At 44.6% G+C, this 26,578-nt stretch overlaps 1 protein-coding gene across 4 annotated transcripts; it reads left to right on the top strand.

The window, feature by feature from the left end:
• The first annotated feature begins 1,175 nt into the window (after positions 1-1,175).
• ZNF180 (zinc finger protein 180) lies at positions 1,176-21,413 on the top strand. 4 transcript variants are annotated; one of them, XM_045987777.1, is made up of 5 exons: positions 1,176-1,409; positions 3,804-3,887; positions 10,211-10,285; positions 12,540-12,666; positions 13,977-21,413. In XM_045987777.1, the coding sequence occupies exons 2-5, from the start codon at positions 3,837-3,839 to the stop codon at positions 15,707-15,709; spliced, it is 1,986 nt and encodes a 661-aa protein (XP_045843733.1). In that variant the 5' UTR covers positions 1,176-1,409; positions 3,804-3,836; the 3' UTR covers positions 15,710-21,413. The 4 variants fall into 4 exon arrangements, with proteins under 4 accessions (XP_045843733.1, XP_045843732.1, XP_045843735.1 ...); XM_045987776.1 differs by having other exon boundaries at positions 3,799-3,887; XM_045987779.1 differs by having other exon boundaries at positions 1,176-1,413; positions 3,799-3,887.
• The last annotated feature ends 5,165 nt before the right edge of the window (positions 21,414-26,578 follow it).

The following is a 26,578-nucleotide window of genomic DNA, read 5'->3' as shown; positions in this document are numbered from 1 at the left end:
CAGGGACCTTTATTTATTTAAAACAAAACATTTATTGAGCATCTATTATGTGTCCCCTACCTTAGGATGCTGGGGATACAGCACTGATCAAAGTAGATACAAATTCTTTCCCTTATGGTGGTGTCTGGGGGTGAAAGCAGATAAACAACAAACCAAATAAATACCTACAACATATGTTAGTGAAAAGTTCTCTAGAGAATAAAGATGAGGAGGGAGGCGGGGAGTAGTGGGGAGTGAAAGGTTTGTTAGTGAGTTTACAGCAGTTGATGGGGGAATGCCTCATGAGAAAATGACATCTGCCTAAAGACCAGGTGGCAGAATCCAGGCGAATCCTAAGAGCCTGCCAGCTAGCATGAATAGCACATGCAAAGGTCCTGAGGTGGGAACTTCATGGAGTTCCTGGGGAAGGTGGAAAGGCCAACGTGGCTGGAACCGAGAGAGGAAAAAATGGTCAGGAGATAAGGCAAAAAGCGAAGGAGAGGGATGGTGAACATATCCCTAAAGTCTTAGAGGCAGAGAAAGAACTCAATTTAAAAAACAAAGGGATTCTTGCTATTTCACTGTTATGAACTACAAAAACATACCAGCATGTCAGATTCTTTTTTTTTTTAAGATTTTATTTATTTATTTTGACCCAGGATCCTGAGATCATGACCTGAGCTAAAGGCAGAGGCTTAACCCACTGAGCCACCCAGGCGCCCCAGCATGTCAGATTCTTGAAGGACTTGCCAGGAGCTCCCTGGACTGTGTAACGGGCTTGTAGCCACTGTCTTTGGGCTTGAGGACCAAAAAGGAGACTGCGCGCGCGAAGCGTCTGACAAAGCAGCAGGAGCCCGGGAGGGGACCCCGCCGTTTCGTCGGATCCCGTTTTCACGGCTGCACCTGCCAGGGCGTCCAGCCGGTGCCAGTCTAGCTCTTCCCAAGTCAGCCACCGCCCCCACATCGGAGCCTAGGCCTGGGCCTCCAGCTCCAGCTCCTTCTCTGGTAGCCCTGCAAAAACTCAGTCTCGGCCCTGGCAGCTACCCCAACCGGGCGCTTTGGGCCGTAATTCCCACGCTCACTTCCGGGAGGAGCTGGACTCCCGCGTAACCGCCCCCGGCGCCGCTGAGGCTTCTGGGAATTGCAGTCCTGGCTCGCCGAGCCCAAACGCACTTCCGGGTTCGGCCAGAAACGCAGCCATTGTCCCGAGTGCTGGCGACTGCAGTCGCTGCGCACCTGGGCTCGGACGTCAGCCGAGCGGCCCTGCGGATGCCGACTAGGGGAGGGGGCCGAACTAACTTAAGCCGAGTCTGTCGTGTGCAGAATCGGCGCAGGGGGTTGCTTAACCCGACCTCGTTCTGCCGCAGAGCCGTGCGGGGCACTGAAGCTGTGGCAGGCCCGGCCTGGGCCGCGAGCCGGTGGACGCCCAGGTCGGTGAGGGGCGGGGCGGCGCCCGGTGTCCCGTGCGCGCATGCGCAGGGTGTGGGCGGGAACATGGGATTGGGAGTGAGGGTGGACGACCTGGGACCCTCTCCGGCGGCGCCTTAGCCTCGGGTCCCCGAAGTGGGTGGAGATACTTGGGTGCAGCTACAGATTCAGGACCGAGGGCATGCGCGAGTGCTTGGTCGGGTAGTGCCCTTGTCCCAGGTCTGAGAATGCCTAGGTTGGTGAAGACAGGCCATGTGCAGGGATGTGGGGAGATCCTGAGAACCCCGCCTTCCCTACCTCCAGTGCCAGGCCGGTTTAGTGCAGGATCTGAGGACTGAAGCCCGGGTGGATGGAGTACTCAATAGCAGATTTGGAGGAGAGGGGCTCTGCCGCTTTCCCTGTATTTTGAGCAGACGTTTGAGTAGGAAGCATGAGGTGGGAGTTGAGATTCTGGGTGATTGGTTAGGGGACCCAGCGGGCCCCCTGGGTAGTGAAGAGACCAGGTTTGAGTTGCAGACTTTTGTTCCAGAAGAGGCAGTGCTACTTGAGCGAACCCTCTGAGAATCGCTGAGGGGCTTCAGACTCCTAGTTTGAAGGAGGGACCGGGGCTGGGGGGGCCGTGTTATAGTCAGAGCGTTCCCTGCCCGTGCTGGGGGGTATTCGAATGGGAAGCAGAGATTTGGACTGGTAATTCTGGGACCCAGGTAGGGTAGCGCAGGGCTGTAGGGCATTCAAATTTGGTGGAGACTTTGGGTTGGAGGTGCAGAATTGGTGTCCGGGAAGGACGGAGCTTCAGCAGCTGCCTGACATGGACAGCTGTTTGGTAAAGAAGCAGGGTGCTGGGAGCATGATTTGCTCAGGGGCTACTCTGCTTGCAGGCATGAGAATGCCTGGGTTGGTAGAGGAGCAGAATCTGGGCCGCAGATTTGGACCTGGATGGGGCAGAATGGGGAGACCTGAGTAGTCCTAGAACCCTAGTACTGCTTGAGATGCTCAGGCGAGTGGAGAGAGCACCTCCACTCCCAGAGATTTGGGGCTGCAGAGGATTAGGGCAGCTTCCTCTCCCCTGTGCGCAAAGGCGCACGCGCACACACGCACATGGGTATTTGGACGGGAAACAGGAGGCTGTAGGTGACAATTAGAGGGTGCTGGGGTCTTTGCGCAGAGGGTGCTCTAATTACATGCTGGTGGTACCCAAGGTGGTGGGAAGACAGGATCTCCCTAAGCCGCAGGTGCCCAGAAGGACATTTGGGTGCCCAGAAGGACATTTGGGCACCCAGAAGGACATTTGGGCAGGAATCTGGTCAGGTATGGCTCAAGTAGGGAGTCTTTGGGTGTTGGTGGAGGAAATGGTGTGTGTGCAAGTTCAGGACACAGCGGCATTGTGAACCCACACTATACTGTTGGAGTGAGAATCTGGTGGGAATAAAGGGATGTGGGTAAGAGGGAGAGATGGAGTGCAGTTGGTAATGTGGTGTGTGGGCTGGGATTTGCCAGGGGCTGTTCTAGTCTCAGACCCAGAAATCTCGAGCTGGCACAAAGACAGATGAGGTCCACTTTCTGGGCAGAAGAAGGGGTGGCATGTGCAGGGGTGTGTCAGGAAGGTCCCAGGCCCATGTTGGCTCTGTTGCTGATTCATGCCTGAGGGTCCCCAGGTTGGTGGAGGGACTAGATCTGAGCTACATGTTTGAGGCTGAGGCGGTTTTGGGACGGGGGATCCTGCTGGTGCCGTTCTGGTGGGGCCAGTGGAGCCCAGAATGATGGAGGCACCAGGCCCTCCCTATGTGTCACCCAGCTCCATGCATATGCTTGGTTATTTCAGCTGGAAGTGGGAGGCCATTCATGACAGGTTGTGAGAGATCAGGCCAGGTTAATGGAGGAGTCAGATCCTGGGACGGGTGGGGCTGTGTCACGAGCTTCATGCATTCAGTCAGGGAGGGTGATTCTGGGTGGGCCATCCCAGAAGCCCTGCTCCTTGCCCTAGGAAGGGGAGCTGGTTTAGGGTTGCAGATTCAGGTCATGGGGAGGGAGGAGCGCATGCTAGGTGGTCCTTGGTGTGCTGGGCCTTTGTGAGGATCTCAGAACCCGGTGGGGCAGGGAGGGACTGACGTGTGCTGCAGACCTCGGTGGTGGGCAGAGGCTGTGTTTGGGCGTGACTTATAGGGGGTCCAGAGCCCTGTGATGGTAGTGGGGACACTAGGTTGCAGGTACAGAGTCTTGGCTTGGGACAGGGACCGAGGGACTCTAGGTGCATGCAGAGCTTTTCAGGCAGAAAGCTCTAGATGCACACTTGCCATGGGGAATGCATCCCGGAAGCAGAGACTAATCCTGGGTGGGGCACCATGGTGGACCCGTGCCAGGATGCTCTTCTCAGGGCTTCTGCCCTTGCAGCTCAGGACCCTCAGGCCTCTGCCTGTGCCTGGAAGAGCATGGAAGAGCGGGATGAGAAGCCCCCAGAGCCCCTGGAGACCTCTGCGCAGGTGAGTGGAACTTTGCTTGCTTGAGGACACCCAGTAGCTGGGTACTCTGGGCTTGGAAGCTGACCTGGCTCTCTTTGCAGTGTTTTGGGGGCTTTTGGTTTTCCCTGACTTGATACACTACATTTTCGGAGGCTCCCTGCATTTCCTCACCATTTTAACCCAGATAATTCTTCCGGGGAGGAATTTGGCACCCTGTATCAAAGGCCCTTCGAGTTCTGATTGCCCTGTGGCCAGCTACTCCCAGTTTCGCTTGGGAATGAGCAACTGGAAAAAATGTTCGAGAATGGGCCTTGCAGGAGGAGTGTTGAAGACTCAGGGGCAGACCATGAAATGGGCGATGCTGTGGCCGTTGATGGGTGCGATAATGCTTATTTCCTGACGTACGAAGATAGGCAGGATCTGTGTTCAGTAAATAATGTTTAAGAATGATCATCTTTTTTTTTTTTGGAAAGATTATTTAGAGAGAGGGAGACAGCACACGTGAGCAGGGGGCGAGACAGAGGGAGAGTGAGAGAAAATCCCAAGCAGATTCCGAGCTAAGCACAGAGCCTGATGTGGCGCTTGATGTCCTGACCATGAGAGTGTGACTCAGGCTGAAACCAAGAGCCAGATGCTTAACTGACTGCACCACTCAGGTGCCACCAGGAATGATCATCTTTAAAAAAAATTTTTTTTAAAGATTTTATTTATTTGTCAGAATGAGAGAGATAGAGAGAGCACAAGCAGGGGGAGTGGTGGAGGGAGAGGGAGAAGCAGGCTCCCTGCCGAGCAAGGAGCCTGATGTGGGACTGATCCCAAAGTCCTGGGATCAGGACTTTTTTTCCTTTCTAAAAGGGATGTAGTTTGTGTGTGTATAGAAAATGTGTTAGGGGGCACTTGGGTGGCTCAGAGGGTTAAGCCTCTGCCTTCGGCTCGGGTTGTGATCTCACGGTCCTGGGATGGAGCTCCACATCGGGCTCTCTGCTCGGCAGGGAGCCTGCCTCCCCCTCTCTCTCTGCCTGCCTCTCTGCCTACTTGTGTCAAATAAATAAATGAAATCTTAAAAAAGAAAATGTGTTAAATGTGTTAAAAGAATATAAATAAGCAGGTTAACAAAGTTTATGTGCAAGATCCATCCCAAGTGACTTTTGTTTTCATTTACTTATCTATCGTTTTCTGTTTCTGTACAGCACATTTGAAGGTTAAGAAGTCAACAATTAAAGCACTTTCCTGCAACAAATACTCTTTGTAGATGTTTGACTTCTTAAAAATGTTCAGTTAGAATTTCACCTCCTCCTTCCTAAACAGTTCAACCCTGAAGCCGTTAGGTGGGGCTCGGCTGCATGGGGGTCTGCAGGCGAGGGAGAGCTCCCTCCTGTAGGCTGAGGAGGGTGTCCCTGTGTGGGGGCATCAGTGACCAAACACGGTGATGCAGGTGGCACCGAGTGTCAGAGCGCAGGTGGGGTGAGGTGAGTGTCCTTCTGGGGGAGGGGGATCTGCTCTGCGGTGACAGGGCCAGAGCAGGTGAGAAGGGCGTCCACAGGGAACAGCCCAAGTGCAGTGAGTCCGTGCAAAGGGTGGCCCATGGGGTGTGAGATGTGCACTGTGTCGGGGTCGGGGGCCCCTCCTGGTGTGTGTCACAACTGAAGTCCGTTGAGGTTATCAACGCAGGAGGGTAGCCCAGGATGGGCTATGAAGCCCAAGCCCAGGCTGGAGGTCGAGGGCATCCATCTGGAGTCCAAGTCCTGATGGCATGAGAGCGAGACCACCTGCCTGGAGAGTCAGAGGGCAAGGAGGGCCTCTTGGCCAAGCCCAGAGGGGCTGAGGAGCATCTTTGTGGGAGAGGGAGCGGCAGTGGGGATGAGAGAGGAGTGACCCACAGGGGCGATGGTCAGCTGAGTAAATGTCATGAGGCTCCTGGGAGCCAGGGTTCTCAAAATCAGATGGGGCAGGAGGAACAGTGGAATGAACTTTAGTGGTTGGTGGGGATTGTATTTATGTGGCTTGTGGTTTTCAGTAGATGTAGGTGTAGAAATATATAGAGCTCTGTGTGTGTGTGTGTGTGTAGATATACACACGCATGATCCTATTTCTGTCCACTGTCAGGGCCTGGGAGCAGTGACATTCTGATACTAGTATGCATGCCCAGCACCCAGATTTCCATCTCCAGCCACAGAATCTATGGGCTTACACTCAGTGCATACTTAGGGTTCCATGTTTTGCTGTCACAAGTAGCTCTACTGTAAGTGTTTTTCTGTACAGTTGACCCTTGTACAAGGCGGGGGTTAGGGACACCGACCCCCTGTGTAGTTGAAAATCCACGTGTAACTTTTTTTTTTTAATATTTTATTTATTTGACAGAGAGAAATCACAACTAGGCAGAGAGGCAGGCAGAGAGAGAGGAGGAAGCAGGCTCCCTGCGGAGCAGAGAGCCGGACGTGGGGCTCGATCCCAGGACCCTGGGATCATGACCTGAGCTGAAGGCAGAGGCTTTAACCCACTGAGCCACCCAGGTGCCCCCCACGTGTAACTTTTGACTCCCCCAAAACTTAACTATTTTTTTTAAGATTATTTATTTATTTATTTATTTGTCAGAGGGAGTGAGCACAGGCAGACAGAGTGGCAGGCAGAGGCAGAGAGAGAAGCAGGCTCCCCGCTGAGCAAGGAGCCTGATGTGGGACTCGATCCCAGAACGCTGGGATCATGACCTGAGCCGAAGGCAGCTGCTTAACCAACTGAGCCACACAGGCATCCCCCCAAAACGTAACAATTATTAGCATACTGTTGACTGGAAGTCTTACTGATAACATAAGCCATCAACAATGCCTATTTTGTATGTTTTTTTTTTTTTTTACATTTTGTTTATTTATTAGAGAGAGAAGGAGAGAACACGAGCAGGGGGAGGGACAGAGGGAGAAGCAGACTCTCCCGCTGAGCAGAGAGCCCACCATAGGGCTCAATTCCAGGACCCCAGGATCACGACCTGAGCCAAAGGCAGGTGCCCAACGGACTGAGCCACCCAGGCGTCCTGCACATTTGTATCTTACACGTGTTATCTGCTGTTTTCTTATGATAAAGTAAGCTAGGAAGCAAATGGTACTAGGAAAATCATAAAGAAGAAGAAATACATTTACAGTACTGTACTGTATTTATTGGGGAAAAAATCCATATATTAGTGGACCTGTGCAATTCAAATTGGTGTTGTTCAAGGGTCGGCTGGACACGTGTGCAAGAGTTTGAGAGGGAGTTATGCATTTAAATTTACATAAGTACATTCACACTTTGTTAAAACTGTAGGTAAAGCATGCTTTGACTGTGACCATTGGCATTCTACTTGAAGCTAGTGACTTTGGGTATTTTCTGGGAACCTTCATGGTCCATTTGCCATTTTTTCTCTGTTATACAACTGAACTAGCAATCTGTTCATTATAATTTTGCCTTTCGTCACATATTCATTGATGGCCTAGCCAGTGTAAGGCCCCGTGTGAGGTGCTGGGGAGAAAGATGACCTAGTGCTCCCAGACAAAAATGTGCAGCTTTTAAAAAAAAAATTATGTGATGTACATCATTAGTTTGTTTTTTTAAGATTTTATTTATTTACAGAGAAAGACACAGTGAGAGAGGGAACATAAGAAGGGGAAGTGAGAGAGGGAGAAGCAGGCTGAGCAGGGAGCCCGATGTGGGACCTGATGCCAGGACCCCAGGATCATGACCTGAGCCAAAGGCAGATGCTTAACAACTGAGCCACCCAGGCGCCCCATCATTAGTTTTTGATGTAGTGTTCCGTGATTCATTGTTTAGGCACCACACCCAGTGCTCCATGCAATCTGTGCCCTCCTTAATACCCACCACCAGCCTCACCCATCCCCCCACCCTGCCCCCCAAAAACCATCAGTTTGATTCCCGGAGTCCACAGTCTCTCATGGTTCATCTCCCCCCCTTCACTTTTCCCTTCCTTCTCCTAATGTCCTCCATGCTATCCCTTATGCTCCACAAGTAAGTGAAGCCATATGATAATTGACTTTCTTTGCTTGACTTATTTCATTCAGCACAATCCCCTCCAGTCCCGTCCATGTCACTGCAAATGGTGGGTATCCATCCTTTCTGATGGCTGAGGAATACTCCATTGTGTATCTGGACCACGTCTTCTTTATCCATCGCTTCTTGTATGTTCCAAGGCTACGCAGGAAAAGCAGAAACATCTTCCTTCTTCTGTTAGTCATCTGTGGCTCCATACCCCGAAACTCAGCAGCTTAGAACAATCAGCCTTTATGATCGCATGCAGTTTCACAGGGTTGGAAGCCCGGGAGTGGCTTCTCTGGATGTTCCTGGTGATCACTGTCTCTGACGAGATTGTGGTAAATTGTCAGCCTGAGCCGCTCTCTTCAGAAGGCTTGTGGGTAGGAGGACCCCCTTGCCCACTCACTCCCATGGCTGTTCATGAAAGGCCTCAGTTCCACACTACACAGACCTCTCCCCAGGGCTGCGCACAGTACGGCAGCTGCTTTCTCCCAGTGCGAAGGACCTGAGAGAGAGGAGAGAGAAGAGAGAGTGCTTCATGGCACACAGCCAAAATGGAGGCCACAGTGTCTTTTATTGTCTGATCTCAGTGGCACAGCATCACTTTTTCTTTTTTTAAAGATTTATTTATATGAGGGAGAGAGCATGAGCGGGGGTGGGGACGGGGAGGAGCAGAGCGAGAAGCAAACTTCCTGCTGAGCAGGGAGCCCGATGTGGGGCTCAATCTAAGGACCCTGAGATCATGACCTGAGCTGAAGGCAGACACTTAACAGACTGAGCCCCCCAGGCATCCCAGCATCACTTTTTCTGTAATCTCTTGGTCACACAGACCCACTGGTACTGTGTGGGCAAGGACTACACAGGGTGTGAATTCCTGGAGGGTGGGGGCCATTGGGGGCCATCTTGGAGGCTGCCTAGTGCACTTCTCCACTCTGAATGTCCTCTAGTAAATTTTAATCGTTGTCAGAAGATGCACAAGTACTTTGGGGTTGATGAATATCAGTTAAAGCCCCAGCAGGAAGAGAAATCAGGGGAGCCCAAGTCTTGGTGCTAAATGAGGGCCATGAGCCCAGTGAGCTAGCCGGGTGGACATGAGCTGAGAGGTGTCAGTGACTTACACACTGCAAGTAGCTGGGCCAGGGAAGGCCCTGCCTGCCTTTGGGGGCTGAGACTAAAACCCTGACTGGTACCCATTTCATAGTGTTCACATAGTTAAAAAACATCACATCGTTCACCCAGATAATTTTTGTCAAGCGTACCCCAGTAAAGTTGTAAAGTAAATAAATAGTAGTGAAAAAATGAAAAGCTTTAAATTCCTCTCCTGTTCCCCAAGCCCTGCACGTATGTCTAACCCCGTCAATTTCAGATAACGCACATTACGCTCCTACTCAATACTGAGAATACAAAGATGAAAAAATACAGTTCTTTACAGCACCAATCTCGTGACCCAGCGGAGAGGTGTAGAAATGGAAGCAATTAAAGAAGGAGAGTGATTTTACTGTTACAGTAAAGCTCCAATAAAAACAGCTATGAATCCTGAGGGAAGACGAGGTGAGACTCTGTGCTGTCCGGGAACGCTTCCTGGGAGAGGTGGCCTAAATGATGAGACTTTGAGCGGTGGAGCAGGAAGGGACAGAGTTTGGATCAGGCATTTAGCACTTGGGCCATCTCTGGTGAACTTTGTGAACTCAAACAGGTTTACTAAATGTTATTACCATTAATCTCTGCGTTGATGAAAGAGACTGATTACTCCTCTAAACAAAAACGTTTAGATAATTGGGGCGCCTGGGTGGCTCAGTGGGTTAAAGCCTCTGCCTTCAGCTCAGGCCATGATCCCAGGGTCCTGGGATCAAGCCCCATATCAGGCTCTCTGCTCAGCAGGGGGCCTGCTTTCTCCTCTCTCTCTGCCTGCCTCTCTGCCTACTTGTGATCTATGTCTGTCAAATAAATAAATAAAATCTTAAAAAAAATGTTTAGATAATTAGGACCTACGGTGGCTCAGTCTGTTAAAGTTCTGCCTCTTGACTTTAGCTCAGGTCATAATCTCAGGGTGCTAGGGTTGAGCCCCACATCGGGCTCCACATCCACGTGGTACCAGGGTGGGTCTGTGTGACCAACAGGGTCCTCAGATCGAGCCCCTCATCAGGCTTCCTGCCCAGTGGGAACTAGCGTGAGCATACCATTGGGAGGGAGCAGAAGTCTTGTAGGTGGGATATGTTGAAACAGGTGGTTTTTCACATCCTGGCCTACTCAGTGTGGGAGTTTTGAGCCATGACTTAGCTTCCTGGTTATTTTCCTCTTTCTCATCTGTTTTGCTTTCTCAGGACTCTCTTCTTGCTCAAGAGATTATCGTTAAGGTCGAGAGAGAAGATGCTGGATCACTGGCCCTTCCATCCCAGGTAAGTTGGCTTCCACTGAGAAATGGACATGGCCAGTTGGTGGCAGGGACCTGGTTGAAGTGAGCTGGGGGGTGAGCATAAAAGGAGGACACAGAGATAGAAGTGGACAACTTTTACAAAAACTTGGCCCATTCTCATGCTAAAGATTTAAGAGAGCGAGAGCTGCGAGGAAGTGGAGAAGGCTGAAAGCAGTACCATTGGATTATGAGAGCTCGGCAGCTCCAGGAGGTTAACAGCATTGCCGGTCAGTCTGGACCATCCCGAGGTAGTGACCACCCATAGCACTCTGTCCCACTGCTCTTAGGAGTCTTCTTTCCCAGCAGCATTCTGGAACATACATTTTGTAGACGGACATTCACATTCATTCTAGTAGCCAGGAACATTCCGTGAAAGCCCCATAGGGCAAGGTATGGTTTGAAAGAGGATTTTTGATTAGATCAAACAGATGAAAACAAATGACCCATTTACTCTAATCTGAATAATCAAGATGGAAAAGATAAAAGGGGCATTAAATGGGAAGGAAAAGCATGTAGACCAGTGGATGGTTAACTGTAGATACTTGAGTTGAGTAATGGCCCCACATTGTCAAAGAATGAGAAGAGTGAGGGACAGCAATCTGGTGTTGTAATGAGAGAGTTCTGTCTGCGTGACTTGGGAGGTAGAGTACTTCATGGAGATTTCAAGGTCTGGGGTCTCACCCTGAGAGTGGGGTGCTGAGGGACAATTCTAGGGGCTGGAAGTTGGGCAGTGCTAGGCATCGGTGACTGAGAACACATGTTGGGCAAAGTTGACGCTGCCTCCCAGCTACTTACTTCGGACATAAGTGTTAATTTCTCTGTTTTCCAGCTTTTCATCTGAAAAAAATGGTGCTGCTATGAGGATTTTCTCTCAGGGACCTTGTGAGAATTCAGTGAGTGATAGTTCATGCAACATGCTTAGCTCACAGCCTGAAAGCACACAGAAAGTGCCTCATTAAAGTCAGTTGGTTTTAGGGGTACTTGGGTGGGGCAGTCAGCTAAGAATCTGATTCTTGGCTTAGGCTCAGGTCCCGATCTCTCAGGGTCATGAGATCGACCGCTGCATTGGATTTTGCGCTCAACACAGAGTCCGCTTAAAATTTTGTCTCCCTCTCCCTCTGCCCCTCCACTCTCAGATAAATAAATAAATCTTTAAAAAAATTAAATAGTCAATTAGTTTTACGTTACCATCAGAGAACTCTACAAATGGATGCTAGAGACTGTGCAAGATGAGACAATACAAGTTCTTGAAGTAGAAAACAAATCCGAGGTATTCTGTGTTTCCAGTGGAGGGGGGTTTTAGTGTTTAAGGGGTGGTAGGACAAAGGTCAAGAAGTAAGGTAAGTAGTGTGAGTTTTACTGTCACTGGGAGGACACACACCCTCCCCCTCTGATGCTGAGTGACTGTGAGCCCATGGTGCCTGCAGAGGAGGGGGCCATTGGGGGAAATGTAGGTTTCCATTAACATGGGAATATACAGGGACTATTTGGTGATGATGTTGAAGCTGTAGGATTTCGTTATTTAGAAGCAGAGTACCCAAGGACCCAGTTGAAAGGGGAAGGAATTTTGAGGGGTGGGTAGTTTGGGGCAGGTGAGAAGAAGGATAAGAGTAAGTGGAGATAGAGGTCGAGAAAAAAACAGTATCCACTTCAGGAGTTTTCAGATGAGTATGTGATAAGCCAGTGAGATTCACGTAAGAGAGAGGACTTACATCAGAATTTGGACCAAAAATCAGATTATTTGGATGTATTACAAAGTCTGTTGGTACTCCGGATTTACTCCTTGAAATCATTTGCCAAATGTATATATTCCATAACTACTATACACCAACACTATGCTATGCACCTGAGTTACAGTTACAAACGGTCACTACCTTGCCCTCATGGATTGCAGCCTAGTGACAAAGATGACCATTATACAAATGAACAGAATGTGTGGTGAGTCTTAATGACAGAAATCCATAGCCGCATTTTGTGTGGAGTTCCGTGGGATTCAGGGACTTGGTCCTATTCATGAACCACAGTTCAGGAACACCAGGTATAAATAGGTCCAACACCCAAAACCCACAGAGGCTTACATAAAAGGCACCTGTACACCTTGACTAGAATCCTTTGGACAGTCAGGACAATTTCCAGGCTGTCAAGTTTTCCTTCTTCCGTTTGTCAGACTTTTCCTTCTTTATGAACATTGGAAGAAAATGATGCCCAGCTGAGCAGAAATGTGTGTCCTGTTTTAGGAAGGAGTGAACTTCAAAATTGTGACTGTGGATTTTACTCAGAAGGAAGAAAGCACTTTGAACCCTGCTCAGAGGATCCTGGACAGAGATACGATCCTAGAGAACCACAGGGACCTGGTCTCTTGGGGTAAGAATTAATGAGTTTTCATATTGAAATGATTCCAGTGGATTATGAGCTATGCAGTTCAGAGGTCAGAATGATTTTGATCACATGTAGATTACATGTGTGCTTTTTATTCCCCAGTGAAGATTTAATTTAATTTAATTTAATTTTTTTAAAAGATTTTATTTATTTGACAGACAGAGATCACAAGTAGGCAGAGAGGCAGGCAGAGAGGGAGAATCAGGCTTCCCACCGAGCAGAGAGCCTGATGCGGGGCTCGATCCCAGGACCCTGAGATCATGACCTGAGCCAAAGGCAGAGGTTTAACCCACTGAGCCACCCAGGTGCCCCAAAGATTTAATTTTAATTTGTAGGATAGCAAAGGTACAGCTTCTTTGGTTTGAGCTTGTTCAGTCCTCATAGTTCCTAAAAACCAAAGACTGGGACCAAATTCTGCAGTGATTTTCTTTTGTTCCCAGCCCAGACACCCTAAGTTCTATATTGGTCCCTATCAGCTTTTCAAACTAGATGCCATCTCCTTGTGGGAGCAAGGGGATGAGTATAAACGTTTCCCAACATGCATATCCAGGTGAGAAACAGACACTTAGGAGTCATTACAGGTATTGAAGGTTAATTTCAAGAATCCCCATAGGGCATGCTACATATTTCTCCATCTCCCACTCCTAGTGGACTGCATACATTGCCACTTTTTCCAGATGTACTCTCTGTGCTTGACCTAGTAGCCACACAGTCTTCTGCTTCTGAGCTAATCTCCATTCTCTCTCACTTGGAACCATGGGAATCCATCGGGCCTTAATCGCCGCCAAGGCATTTAGGGAACCTGGGATACCAGTGCCCTCATTCTTTCTCTTGGATCACAAAGTAGTTTGCCATTGTCTTACTGATCTATGCCTCCAGAAATTCTAGAAATGTAGATACTGTTTTCTGTTTCACTGAGCATGCATGTAGCACTAAAGAGGGTAGAAAGGAGTCTGGTTTCTTTGCTAAGACTTGCAAAATTGTTTTGTTATTCTGTAGATTCTGCACAGGTGATTTTATTTTGGACTATAGAGATATTTGGCATCTAAAGTCTTTTTATTCAGAAAAACTGAATTTCATTTTTAATGATATTTAATAAAATATCATTATCCTGTGGGGCTCTGGTACTTCTCTGCCTCTTGCTTCATCCCAGCCTTCTGTTTTCTTAATCCAGGTTATAGGTCCATAGCTGAAAACGAATCCATATATATTTCATATATTTGTTTGTCAGCTTTTTCCCAGTATTCCAACTCTAACATTTTTCGGCTAGGATGTTTTATTTTGCTTTCTTCTAGACTTGGCAATGGCACTTGGAAGAAGAGAATCAACGTCAAAGCAGAACATTTTTGATGAAGAACCATCCCATGGAGTGAAGTTGGAAAGGTTGACAAGAGATGATCCTTGGTTGTCTTCATGTGAAGAAGTTCAGGATTGTAAGGACCATTTGGCAAAGCAACAGGAAAGACAAGAGAGACCTTTGAAGGAAATAGCATTTACTCCCAGGAAAGCAATTACTTATGAGAAGGTCTATAAAAGCGAACTTGAAGAGAAGAGTGGTCTGAATTCCAGTTTTCTTTCACCCCAGATGATACCCATAAGAAGCCATTTTCATAAACATGCTTCCCATGTTAAAAAATTGCATTATAATTCTATTGTAAACACTCATGAGACGATTAATGACAGTGAGACACATAATGAATGTGGAAACCCTGACCAGAACATTCACCTTATTCAGTTTACAAGAACTCAAACAGGAGATAAATCCTATGGATTTAGTGATAGTATTCAGTCTTTTAGCCATGATGTACCTCTAAATATACATCAGAAAATACATGCAAGAGGAAGGTCCTTAGATTTTAAGGAATGTGGGCAAGTTTTGAACCACAGTATATCCCATAATGAACAACAGAGAATACCTGTTGAAGAGAGTCAGTATAACTGTAGTAAAACCTCCCAGAGTTCATCCCTTGCTCAAAACCTGAGAAACCATTCTGAAGAGAAACCCTTTGAATGTAATCAGTGTGGGAAATCCTTCAGCTGGAGCTCTCATCTTGTAGCACATCAGAGAACTCATACAGGGGAGAAACCTTATGAATGTAATGAGTGTGGGAAGTCCTTCAGCCGGAGCTCTCACCTTGTTTCTCACCAGAGAACTCATACTGGAGAGAAACCTTACAGATGTAATCAGTGTGGGAAAGCTTTTAGCCAGAGCTATGTTCTTGTGGTGCACCAGAGAACTCATACTGGAGAGAAGCCTTATGAATGCAATCAGTGTGGGAAGTCATTCAGGCAGAGCTACAAACTTATTGCCCATCAAAGAACTCACACGGGAGAGAAGCCCTATGAATGCAGTCAGTGTGGGAAATCATTTATCCAGAGCTATAAGCTTATTGCACATCAAAGAATTCATACTGGAGAGAAACCCTATGAGTGCAATCAGTGTGGGAAGTCCTTTAGTCAAAGTTACAAACTCGTTGCCCATCAGAGAACTCACACAGGAGAAAAACCCTTTGAATGTAATCAGTGTGGAAAATCCTTCAGTTGGAGCTCTCAGCTTGTTGCCCATCAAAGAACTCATACTGGCGAGAAACCCTATGAATGTAATGAGTGTGGGAAATCTTTCAACCGCAGTTCTCACCTGGTTATGCATCAGAGAACTCATACTGGAGAAAAGCCCTATGAATGTAACCAGTGTGGGAAGTCCTTTAGCCAGAGTTATGTTCTTGTTGTACATCAGAGAACTCACACTGGAGAAAAGCCCTACGAGTGCAATCAGTGTGGGAAGTCCTTCAGGCAGAGTTCATGCCTTACTCAACATCAAAGAACTCATACTGGAGAGAAACCCTATGAATGTAATCAGTGTGGGAAAACATTCAGCTTGAGTGCTCGACTTATTGTACATCAAAGAACTCATACCGGAGAAAAGCCCTTTACATGTAATCAGTGTGGGAAAGCTTTCATTAATAGTTCTAAACTTATTAGGCATCAGGCAACTCATACTGAGGAGAAACCCTATGAATGTAACTAGTTTGGAATCTTTCAGCCAGAGTATTCTTTTTTTTCTTTTCCTTTTTCTTACATTTCTTTCTCCTTCCTTCCTTCTTTTCTGTGTTTTTTTTTTTTTCCTTTTCTCTTTACTTTCTTTCAAATGTCAGCCTTCTGTTACTGTGGATCTGGAAATTCGGTCTGGTGAAGAAAGAAAAACAATGAATCACATATTTTACTTAACATTTAAGATCAAACTTGGTCTTTAGGACACATCGCCACATAAGTAATAAATATTGGCACTTTTCCTGGAAGAAAGCACTCTGACCTGAGGAAATTATCATTAAATGGGCAACTTACTATGGGGTGATTGTGAGTGAGGTAGACCTCTTTAACAATAAAGAGTAAATGAGAATGCAAACACCGGTGGGCCTGTTGTTGAGAAGATTGGAAAATTGGTATAGGCATTGGAACCTAGGCTGGAAATAGTATTTCAGTACCATTTTATGACATGATTTCCCCAGTAGCTACTATGTAATCTGTTTTAATCAGCACTTTCTATTATATGTGAAGATTTCATAAATATTAGGAAAACAGCTATGATAATGAAAAAAATGCAGGCCAAGAGTATAGAACAGTAACTTCCAGAACCATTGTGGTACTTGTGTATGGATCAGAATTGAAAGAGTTTCCAGGTGTATCTTTTTGATTTTTAGCTTTATGTCTGGTTTTTTTTTTTTTCTCTTTTGATGTGTGTGCTGTTTTACTGTAGTAAGTAATATGAGGAGTCAGAAACAAAAAGTAAACCAAAGATTTCCATCTTTGACCATTTAGGAAAGAATAGGTATCTAGATAGAGATTTCTCGGGGTTCTGAGATTTCCATTTGGATTAGCTTGAGCAGGTCACTCCTTAGGACTTGGATACCCAGGGATTTTCCTCATTGAAAATATTCCCCTGGCAATGGGGAACTGGAAATTTAGTTCAGAAGGGGTTCTATATGAGGGATTGAGAATATGCAGTTTGTGTAGAGGGCATATTTTTATATTTCCAAAGCGGTATAAAGGAGCTCTATTTTTAAGGATTTCCCCCATGTAGTCTTGTGGGGGTTTTTTCCTCTGGGATATATTTCCTGATGTCCGAGTCTTCTGAGTGAGAGAGCGCTGTCACGCTAAGTGCTCATCGCCTAAACTAAGCTTGCAAGAATGATTTTAGGTAAGATTTGTAGCTCTTTGTTGGTTTCTAAGATGTGGTTCGCATCGCCTAAATCATATATTTTAATCCTATGGATTATCATGGGCCTGAAACCTCTGATCCTAGAGAGTTAGTAAAAAGTAAGCTGAGAGTTGAAATGGGAGACCGGAGGAAGAACGAGAAATTGAAAATGACCTCCAATAGTGGTCGCCGTCCGTAAAATTCTGTCCCCATGAGATGACCCTAAGCAGAGCCACCTCTCTGAGGTTTAAGCCAGAGTACAACACACATGGCAGTGATTGAATTTCTCAGGAACAGTTGTTGAGGGCTGACAGCTGGCTCCACACAGCCTGAGAGCTCTTCAGTCGGTTGGTGAGGAACAGCAGGGGTTCTGCATGTATTCTCTTCTGGGGAGGACATAAAATGGTAAAAAGTCCAAATTTAGCAACCGGACCTGAAAAGGTTTCTCCCTCCCACCCCAAATTAGAGATAAAACCAATACTAGCTAGGATGATTCTCATCAGGCATGTTGAATCTTACTTTGAAGGCAAGAAGCCATGATTGTACAAATGAGTATAAAGCCAACTGGGTGAAGAATGAAGGCTCTGAATATTTCAAGTTTAGGAAGTGATTCATTGCAATGTAATCTCTTCGGTAAACATTGAAAATATTTCATTGAAAGTGAAATTTTTAAAACTGCAAAATTTTTGAAATATGTGTATAAGTGTGCATGTGTGTGTGTTTCTGGCCAGTTTGAATATGTGAGTCACTTGTGTGCACTAAGTCATGAGCATTGTATCAGTTTTCGAGTGGGGATTAAGGATGTCCAAGTGTATTGATAAAAGATAAAGTCAACTGATAAACAAAAATGTGAATTTATATTATTTGCTCAGTAATTTCCCTTGTAGGAAAAATACTCTTTAAATTTAAAATTAAAATTAAAGATAATTAATTATTTAATCAATTAATTAAATTCAAAATTAAAATTAAAGATAATCACCAAAAATTCCTGTATCAATAATAAGTTTAGGTCATGTGACCACATGTCAAAAATATGTACTTCTGAACCTAAAATTTAAGATTAAAAAGAAGAATCAGTAGTTTGATTTTAATGACAATATATGGCATATGTATGTATGTGTGTGTATATGTACACACACACACACACATACACACGTATATATATACACATATATACGTGTCCCTTGCATAAAATTTTTTGTCTGTGTAAAATTCACAAAACTAAAGCTGTATTTGGCCATAGAAGAATTTATAGAGGTTTTACAAGCCAAATTTCTCTCACCATACCCCAGTAAAATTAGAAATAAATGAAAAGTGACCAAAATGTTTTTAACTACCTAGATGTTAGGAAATACTCTTCTAGAACCAATTTTTCATTTCCCCTAGTGTTCCTGGGTTATAATTGACATACAGCACTGTGTAAGTTTTGGGTATACAGCATGATTTGATTTACATATATTGTGAAATGGTTATCACAGTTAATATTCATCAACTTGTAGAGATACAGAATCATGGGTGGTTTTTTTTTTTAAGATTATTTATTTATTTATTTGACAGACAGATCACAAGTAGGCAGAGAGGCAGGCAGAGAGAGAGGAGGAAGCAGGCTTCCTGCTGAGCAGACAGCCTGATGCAGGACTTGATCCCAGGATCCTGGGATCGTGACCTATGCAGAAGGCAGAGGCCTTAACCCACTGAGCCACCCAGGCGCCCCAGTCATGGGGTTTTTGGTTTTCCCTGCTGATGAGAACCCTTAATATTTAAGATTTACTCTTTAGCAACCTTCAAACATACCAAATAGCAATGTTAACTCTAGTTGTTTTGTGTCCTCTCACACTCCTGATCAGCCTATACTGCTTTTGTACCCCTCCCACCTCATTTTGTAGTTTGATGTTTCAGCTTACTTCTAGTGTTGGAAAGATAAATGTGTTTTATATTTAGAGAGATTTCAGCTAGGAGAGGGGAGATCCAGATTTTGAAATACAATTTTCAGATACACTTTTGTATTCTTAAATTTCATTTGGATTTCGTGCTCAAGGAATCGAAATTTCATTTGGATTTGTGCATCTGTTCTGTGTGTCTTATCATACTTGACAAGACCAATTAAATTCCCGTTGCCTTTAGAACTTTAGCTTGGAAAGTCAGTATTTTTCCAGTTTGTTGACAAAGCCTGCACCTGGACTGTTCCACTGCAGAACGGATCACATCCATAAATAGCACATTACTCTTATTGTAGCAACCTGGGTTCTTGGTTGGGAAGCCCCGGAGCCAACGCTAGCCAATTGGAAAAAGGAGTTTATTGAAAGGACATTAGGTGGGTCTAAGAACTGGCAAGAAGCAGTAAGATCATGTTCAGGGACTTATAGACAGAAATGATTGCCAGAATTGCCAGATTGCCAGTGCCTATGAGAATTCCTTAACATTCCCAAAGTATCTTAATTTCCTTAATCTATCTCTACGTAGATTTCTTTTTATTCCAACTCTGAGGCAAGTGCCTGGGTTTGGTGACGCCCGAGCTATGTGGTCGGTTGAGACATCGGAGGTACTAACCTTTCTATTTCCTGTAGTCTGTAGTGGTAGGTGGCACTCATGCTAATTAAGTAGAGAATTCATCATTCGTAGAATTTTATTCATTTGCAAAGCAGCAGCAAAGAAGGTTTCCAGTATAGCCCTCTCTTCTGCCTAACCCGTAAGTCAACATTTTCTTCATCTTCTATACTCCGATATAAATATGTATATAAAATCTCCTATGTAACATAATAGAGTTATCGCTCTTAAAATTAAAAAAAAAAAAAGTGCTCACTCTTCCCCATGTAAGGTTAACCAAAGCTTCCCATCATTACATCCACTTCCAAGTCTGGGATCTCTGGGTCCATTTGTTTTCTAGTGAAAAGTCTGTCATGTAAAAAGAGGGTTCCAAAAAAAGGGGGGGGGTTCAGACGCTGGGCATGGAAAAGGGGGAGAGAGCATAAAACCAGGTCAAGTTAGCAAGCTAATATTAAGTAACTTTGGTTGTTGCAAGTAGATATTTGAAAGCTCTCTAAAACTGTTTTTGTAAAACTAGGAACAAGTGGGTGACAGTTTTTACTGCTTAGGATAATTTAATCCTTATTTGGATTAACTTGAGGTGTAACTCAATGAATTTTATAGATTTTGCTGTAAAAAAATAGTATTCCATTTAAAATGTCAATTTTGGGATCTGCCAAGCGGATGTTCATGTCAAAACAATAAAGTTGGGTTTTCTGTCTTATACCCAATGTAGCATTGACTTGTGGTCCACTGAGGATGGTATTTACATGGAACTAGATTAGTGATCGATAAACCTTTCTGAACTAATATTGCCTGTCTGGGCTCTTTAACTTCTAAACATCAAAAAGTTTAAACTATTAAACTCTTAAACATCAACAGCTTTTACGTTCTATTGAATGAATCTTCGTTCTGTGATTATGACAGTCTTCATGATCACTTCCCAAGTTCTTCAGGGAGCATTCCTCGAATTTAGGTGTTGGATCAAGATCTTGGAATTTGGGTATTTGCTTGGCTACTGTTCCTTTTCCTTGCCCAAGGTTCTACGAGCTCATTTTCTGACAGTGTTTGTTCAGTTCTGGATGGTTGATACCTCTGCCTTCAGTTCATTACAGATTAGACAGGTTCCTGAATCTTCTGACCATAAACTCTTCCTCTTGTTTTCTCTTTGGCTTGTCCACATTTTCCTCCAGCATGACTTGCTTTCTGAACCCACAAGGACCATGCTACTCCTACAGGACATTTTGTGGCAAGCTAGAATTCTCTATGGGTGTAAGTACCTGATTTTTCTATACCTTTGAAAAACTTTCAGGACATGCCAGTAGCCTGACTTGGTTATTATAAAACTGAAATATAGTTAACATTCAATGTTACATTAGTTTCAGGTGTGCTGTGTATTGACCAGACAGTTCTATACATTATGCAATTCAGTGCTCATCCTAAGTGTAATCCCCACCTGTCCCACTGTACAATGTAAAATAGTAAACTGTAGATAGGATCGTAAGTGGAATGTGCTGAAATTTTGGTAGCGGGGATTAGGTTAAAAAAGAACCAAACCTATAGAAAAGCCAAAGGATATTTTTTGATGAAATACCAAAGCTGTTTATTAGTATTCTCTGATGTTACTCTTCTCTACAAATTGTATCAAGATTCCACCACTGATGCTCAGTGTGTACTCCCTGCTTTAGTATTTATGTTGCACTGGGGAAGAGGGAGTTGAAATCTCTTTTTGTAATCTGGTGGATAGATTTTTTATGTGTTGCTGATAGCATTTGTCATCTAGACCTGTATACAATACAGCCAATTCTAAGATGTGTTCCCAAGAAACGGGACACCCAGTCACCACAGCTTCCCCATGTGGCGTGGCTTCTACCTGTGTCTCAGTGCTCCATTAAGGCTTCTCTGCCTAAATGGGAAGAGGGGGATGACTACTGTGTAGGGGTTACTGTTCGCTGTTATTCCTGTATCGAGTCCAGTTGTACTTTTTTTTAATAAAAGGAAAACTAAAGTTTTTAGCTTTACAGGACGAAAATTGTGAATTTGTGTTTATGAGACGTGCAAATTGGTCAGAAAACACTGAGTTAGAATAAAAATGTTTATTTTTATTTTTTAGGAGAGGGAGACTAGGTTAAAAACTAGTGTTAAATTAGGTGTTCAATTGGAATCAGCAGCATTAGCACCATGAAAGACTACATATTCATCCCGGGGAACCAGCGACCATGTGGGGGCGATGTCGAACAGGGACTCCTTGGTGAGTACCTTAACTTAAGGGAGAAAAATAGAAGTGAGCTTGCAGTATCTTGTGGATAATAGGTAAAAACATATTGGAGACATTTGGGTGGTGTTACAGAGGCCATAGGGACCACTAACCCAAGTGGAATTCCTACCAACCAGGCAGGAACACCGTGAGCCTTGAGAAACCATCAGACATGAACACTAGACCAAGGTCAAGGTCTGTGTGGATCCATCGTGAGAGGCAGTGTCAACAGCGTCCAAGAAAGGCGCTATCTCAGTCCGTTCAGGCAGGTATAACAAAAATACTGTAGACCGGATGCTTTAAGTAATGAATAAAATCAAAGCACCAGCAGATTCAGTGACTGGTGAGGACTCGCTTCCTGGTTCATGGGCAGCCACTTCCTTGCTGTGTCCTCACACAGCCAAAGGACAAGAGCCATCTCTGGAATCTTGTATAGGGGCACTAATCCCATTCATGGTGATTTCACTCTCATGAATTAATCAGATCCCAAAGGTCCCCATCTCCTAATACTATCACATGGGGCGTTAGGATTTCAACATATGAATTCCGGTGGTGGAGGGCAGGTGGGGACATAAACATTCAGTCCATGACAGGCAAAAACTTGACTTCACAAGAGATGTTTTATGTTGATCAGTCTGAATTTCCTACAGCCAAATATAGGCCAGCATCAAAGTTTTGGATGAATAAGGCCTAATATGGGTCTGTTTAGGAAGCTTCACTAGACTGATGACCTGGTCATCAGTGAACTGTTTCATCTCACACCTAAAATTCCAGTTCAGGCCTCTCTCTCACACTCAGACGTTGGCCTTTTGATTACTTGCTTCTGGTGGATAGGCCCACGGGCTGTGTAAGAACATACAAAGATACCATTAATAAATGGGCCCAACTTCAGGTGTATTTGGTCATATTTATCATTCAAGGGACAAGGTTGTCAAAAAGTGATTGGGATTATTGGCAATTCACCTTCAGTGAGAGCCCTTATTTGCTCTTTGTTAAAGCTTAGGAAAACAAGAAAAAAAAAAAAAGATTTTAGTTAATATGGCCCATCCCATCACTTGGGGGTGGGGGGTGGGGAAGGCAAAGTGTAGATTAATTATCCAGGAGACGAGCTCTAAAGGGGAGAAATACGAATGCCTACTCTAAAGGAACATTAAATATATGGACTTAGGAACTAAATATCTAAATGGGATTCCAGTCGATATTTCTCTTTCCAGAATGGTTTCCTTAATCCCCCTGCTTCTAACAGTTGCTCGCATTGTTCAAGGTTGGAGGACCCCCTATCACCCAGCCAGATATATAAGAACCTGACTGAAATATGGGTTTACTTCCCCTTGTGGAAAAAGTATCCCTTTTCCCACCCATCTGGAATGAATTAGACGATAATTGGTTTTCTACTACCCCATCCTGAGCTGGAGCACTTGTGTTAGCATCTCTTGCCAGCACCGCCAGCTGACCCTCAGTGGGTGTCATTTTACGGGCTAAATCTACACCCTTTGGATCCAGGTCACCACAGAATTCAAAAAAACCATTTAATTTACCCTAAAAGGCCCAGGTTATCATTACTACGGAGGGGGAAAGACTGGGCATTTTTATAAAGAATTGTATATGTTCCCATAAATAAATCAACAGTGCTATTTGCAACGCCTCCTAAAGCCACTGTAATCATGACACAGAAACTTACTAATGAAAGCCACTTAATAATGAATCTCCCATCTCAAGGTCTCCTTGCTCCATAATCTTTGTCCTTAAAATCTACTGGGTAGAGCCAACACCCCAGGAGAGAAAAATTACCCACCCTCCTGTTTTTAAAAGATTTTACTTATTTATTTATTTAAAAATTTTTTTAATTTAAATTCACTTTAGTTAACATATAGTGTAATATTCATTTCAGGGGCAGAATTTAGTGATTCGTCCATGGCATATAAAATCTAGTGCTCATTACATCACGTGCCCTCCTCAATAATCATTCCCCAGTGACCCATTCTGTCCCACCCACCTCCCCTCCAGCAGCCCTCAGTTTATTACCTAGAGTTAAGAGTCTCTCATGGTTTGCCTCTGTCTCTGTTTTCATCTTATTTACCTTAGAGCGTAAATGCAGGCAAGCAGGGTGGGAAGAGGCACAGTGGGAAAGAGAGACAGAGAGAAACCTAAGCAGACTGCACTGAACACAGAGCCTGATGTGAGGCTCACGATCCTGTGATCATAAGCTGAGCTGAAACCAAGAGTCAATCCCTGAACCACCCAGGTGCTCAATAATCAGCCCCTCTGAGGACCTTCAACAGGAGGGGCCAGAACCTGTCTTGTACGATCACCAAAGACCATCCAGCAAAGTTTTGCTTCAGAGATGAACCCAAAGGGCTTTTCTAGACCCCATATAATGAAAATGTCACCGATCCACCTTCCTCATGCACATATACACACACAAAACTGACTCAGTGATTAAGATGTATGAGAATAAGGTTTAACCTCATTTGTGATATCAGATTAAAAAGAGGAGTTTTTTTTAAATTGTACAGTCCAATTCCAGAGATGGAGGTACAGAAGGCGCAGTTTGGTAAGACCCACACTTCCATTCATGCTGCTAAGAGAACGTCAGTTGAGACAGCCTTCCTAGAAAGTAACAATATGTATCAAGAGCCACTCAAATACTTAGGTCCTTTGCTCCAGTCATTTCTCTTGACAAGGATAAATGCCCATGGAGCATCACTCCAATATAATAATGAAAAATTGGTAAAGAAAAAAAAGAAATGTCAATATTAGTAAAACGGATAGAAAAATTTGGCTTATCCATGATAGAAATATCGTGGATATTTAAAATGTTTTACAAAGGAATGTCTGGGTGGCTCAGTCAGTTAATCATCTGCCTTTGGGTCAGGTCATGATCCCAGGGTCCGGGGATCAAGCCCTGCATCAGGCTCCCTGCTCAGCCAGGAGCCTGCTTCTCCCTCCCCCTCTGCCTGCTGCTCCCCCTGCTTGTGCATGCGCTCTCTCTCACAAATAAACAAAACCTTTAAAATAAAATGTTTTACAAAGAGTTTGTAATGGCATTGTCTGACCAATAACTGACATCAGATCCTACATGTCTGTAGGATAAACATCTATGTTACTCAACAGAGAAACAAGCTAACAAAAATATTCCCTGTGTGGAGCTGTTATTTCTTCCTTGGCCAACAATTACCTTCTGCTCCTGGTAGAAGAGGACCCTAGTGTCCTCATGTCCACCACATTCAATTCCAAGTCCCACCATGTTCAATTATAATTCCCACCACATTCAATTATAATTCCCAGGTCTTATCTCTATAGCTGTTCTGCCCCATTGTCTGTGGTCTAGTAGTTTTAATCAGAAGAGAATGTTCTCCTAGGAAGATGTACTGGGATGCCTGGAGGAATCTTTGAAATGTGCAACTCAGGATTTGGAGCCCACATACTACCTGACGTGATCAGGCAGAGATCACAACCACTATAAAGCAGAAGTCTGAGTAAAGTGAGTAGATAGAGGGTTGTTGAATTAGGAAAATAATGGTCTGGTCGGGGGCAGAGGCAGGGCCAGCTTTCCCCCGATCATACAGCCTAGGGCTGTCTTTCATAAACTTGCAGTATAATTCATGATTTTACCATTAACTCCAAGTATTCAAATAATCCTCCTCCACCCCCCTAATCACAGAAAAATATTCAAAGTTAGGAAAAGATAATGATATTGTCATTATTTCTGGAAAACATTAGAGAGGGCTATGTCTTGAAAGGAACTTGGATCAATTTCTGCCACATTGTAGAGATGGAGCTGGGTTGAACCAAGTTTCAAGTCTGTCCATTTCAACTTGCCCTATCTCCAGGAAGACAAAGGGGATCAAGAGAAACAGATGCCCGGGGGGAAATTTTAACTGATCTCATACTCTGTATGTATCATGTTAAGGAAGGTATTATGTAGCTGGATATTAGATTTCCTGGTGTAATGTGTTGTATGTTATATAAAAGTGATCGACATCTTTATAAATGCCTATTGATGTAATGTAAGATGAATCATTTACTAAGCTAAAAGAATGTTTCCAATATATTAATAAAATTTCATGGTTCATAAGTTGGATTTAACATAATAAATAAAGACTAAAAATAGCTACTGTGATCTAGGATTAAAAGAAATGGGAAATTCATCAAATTTAAAACAATGGTAGCATATCATGGATTGTCACCAACATTTTTCCTATATGTTAATGAAAAACAGAAGCAGAAATTAAAGTCTTATAATTCATTTCAGGAAGCTTGGAAAAGAATTATAATGAAAGAATAAAGCAAATGTTGATATTTCTTTAACAAGGTGCTGGATGGTGAAAAGAGTGTCAGACATAACCTCCGTCTCCCCCTTAATGTCTCTGAAAGTCTTTGCAATTGAGACACCAACCCAAGAGACAGGAAGGGGTTGACTCTGAATAAGCCCACAAGCACATGAGGGTGGAAAATAAGATTTATGATCTGATGTTAACATTTACATAAAATCACTTAGCTGTCACAGGGTGCCTGGGTGGTTTAGCTGGTGAAGCCACAGACCCTTGATTTTGGCTCAGGTCATGATTTCAGGGTCCTGGGATCAGCCCCCCTGCTCTCTCCCGCTCTCTCAAATAAATCTTTTTTTATTTTTTTAAGAGATTTTATTTATTTACTTGACAGACAGAGATCACAAGTAGGCAGAGAGGCAGGCAGAGAGAGGAGGGGAAGCAGACTCCCTGCCAAGCAGAGAGCCGGATGAGGGGCCCACGACCGTGACCTGAGCCAAAGGCAGAGGCTTTAACCCACTGAGCCACCCAGGCGCCCCCATAAATCTTTTTGAAAAAATCACTTATGTGTCACACTTGCGCATTGCAATTCTCAGTAATTAGCATAACAAACAATTTAAACAATTTCATATAATTTAAACAATG

This window comes from Meles meles, chromosome 19 (genome assembly GCF_922984935.1).
Source record: "Meles meles chromosome 19, mMelMel3.1 paternal haplotype, whole genome shotgun sequence".
NCBI classification, from domain to species: Eukaryota; Metazoa; Chordata; class Mammalia; order Carnivora; family Mustelidae; genus Meles; species Meles meles.
Note: the sequence above shows the minus strand (reverse complement) of the source record. Positions and strands in the feature narration are given on the sequence as shown.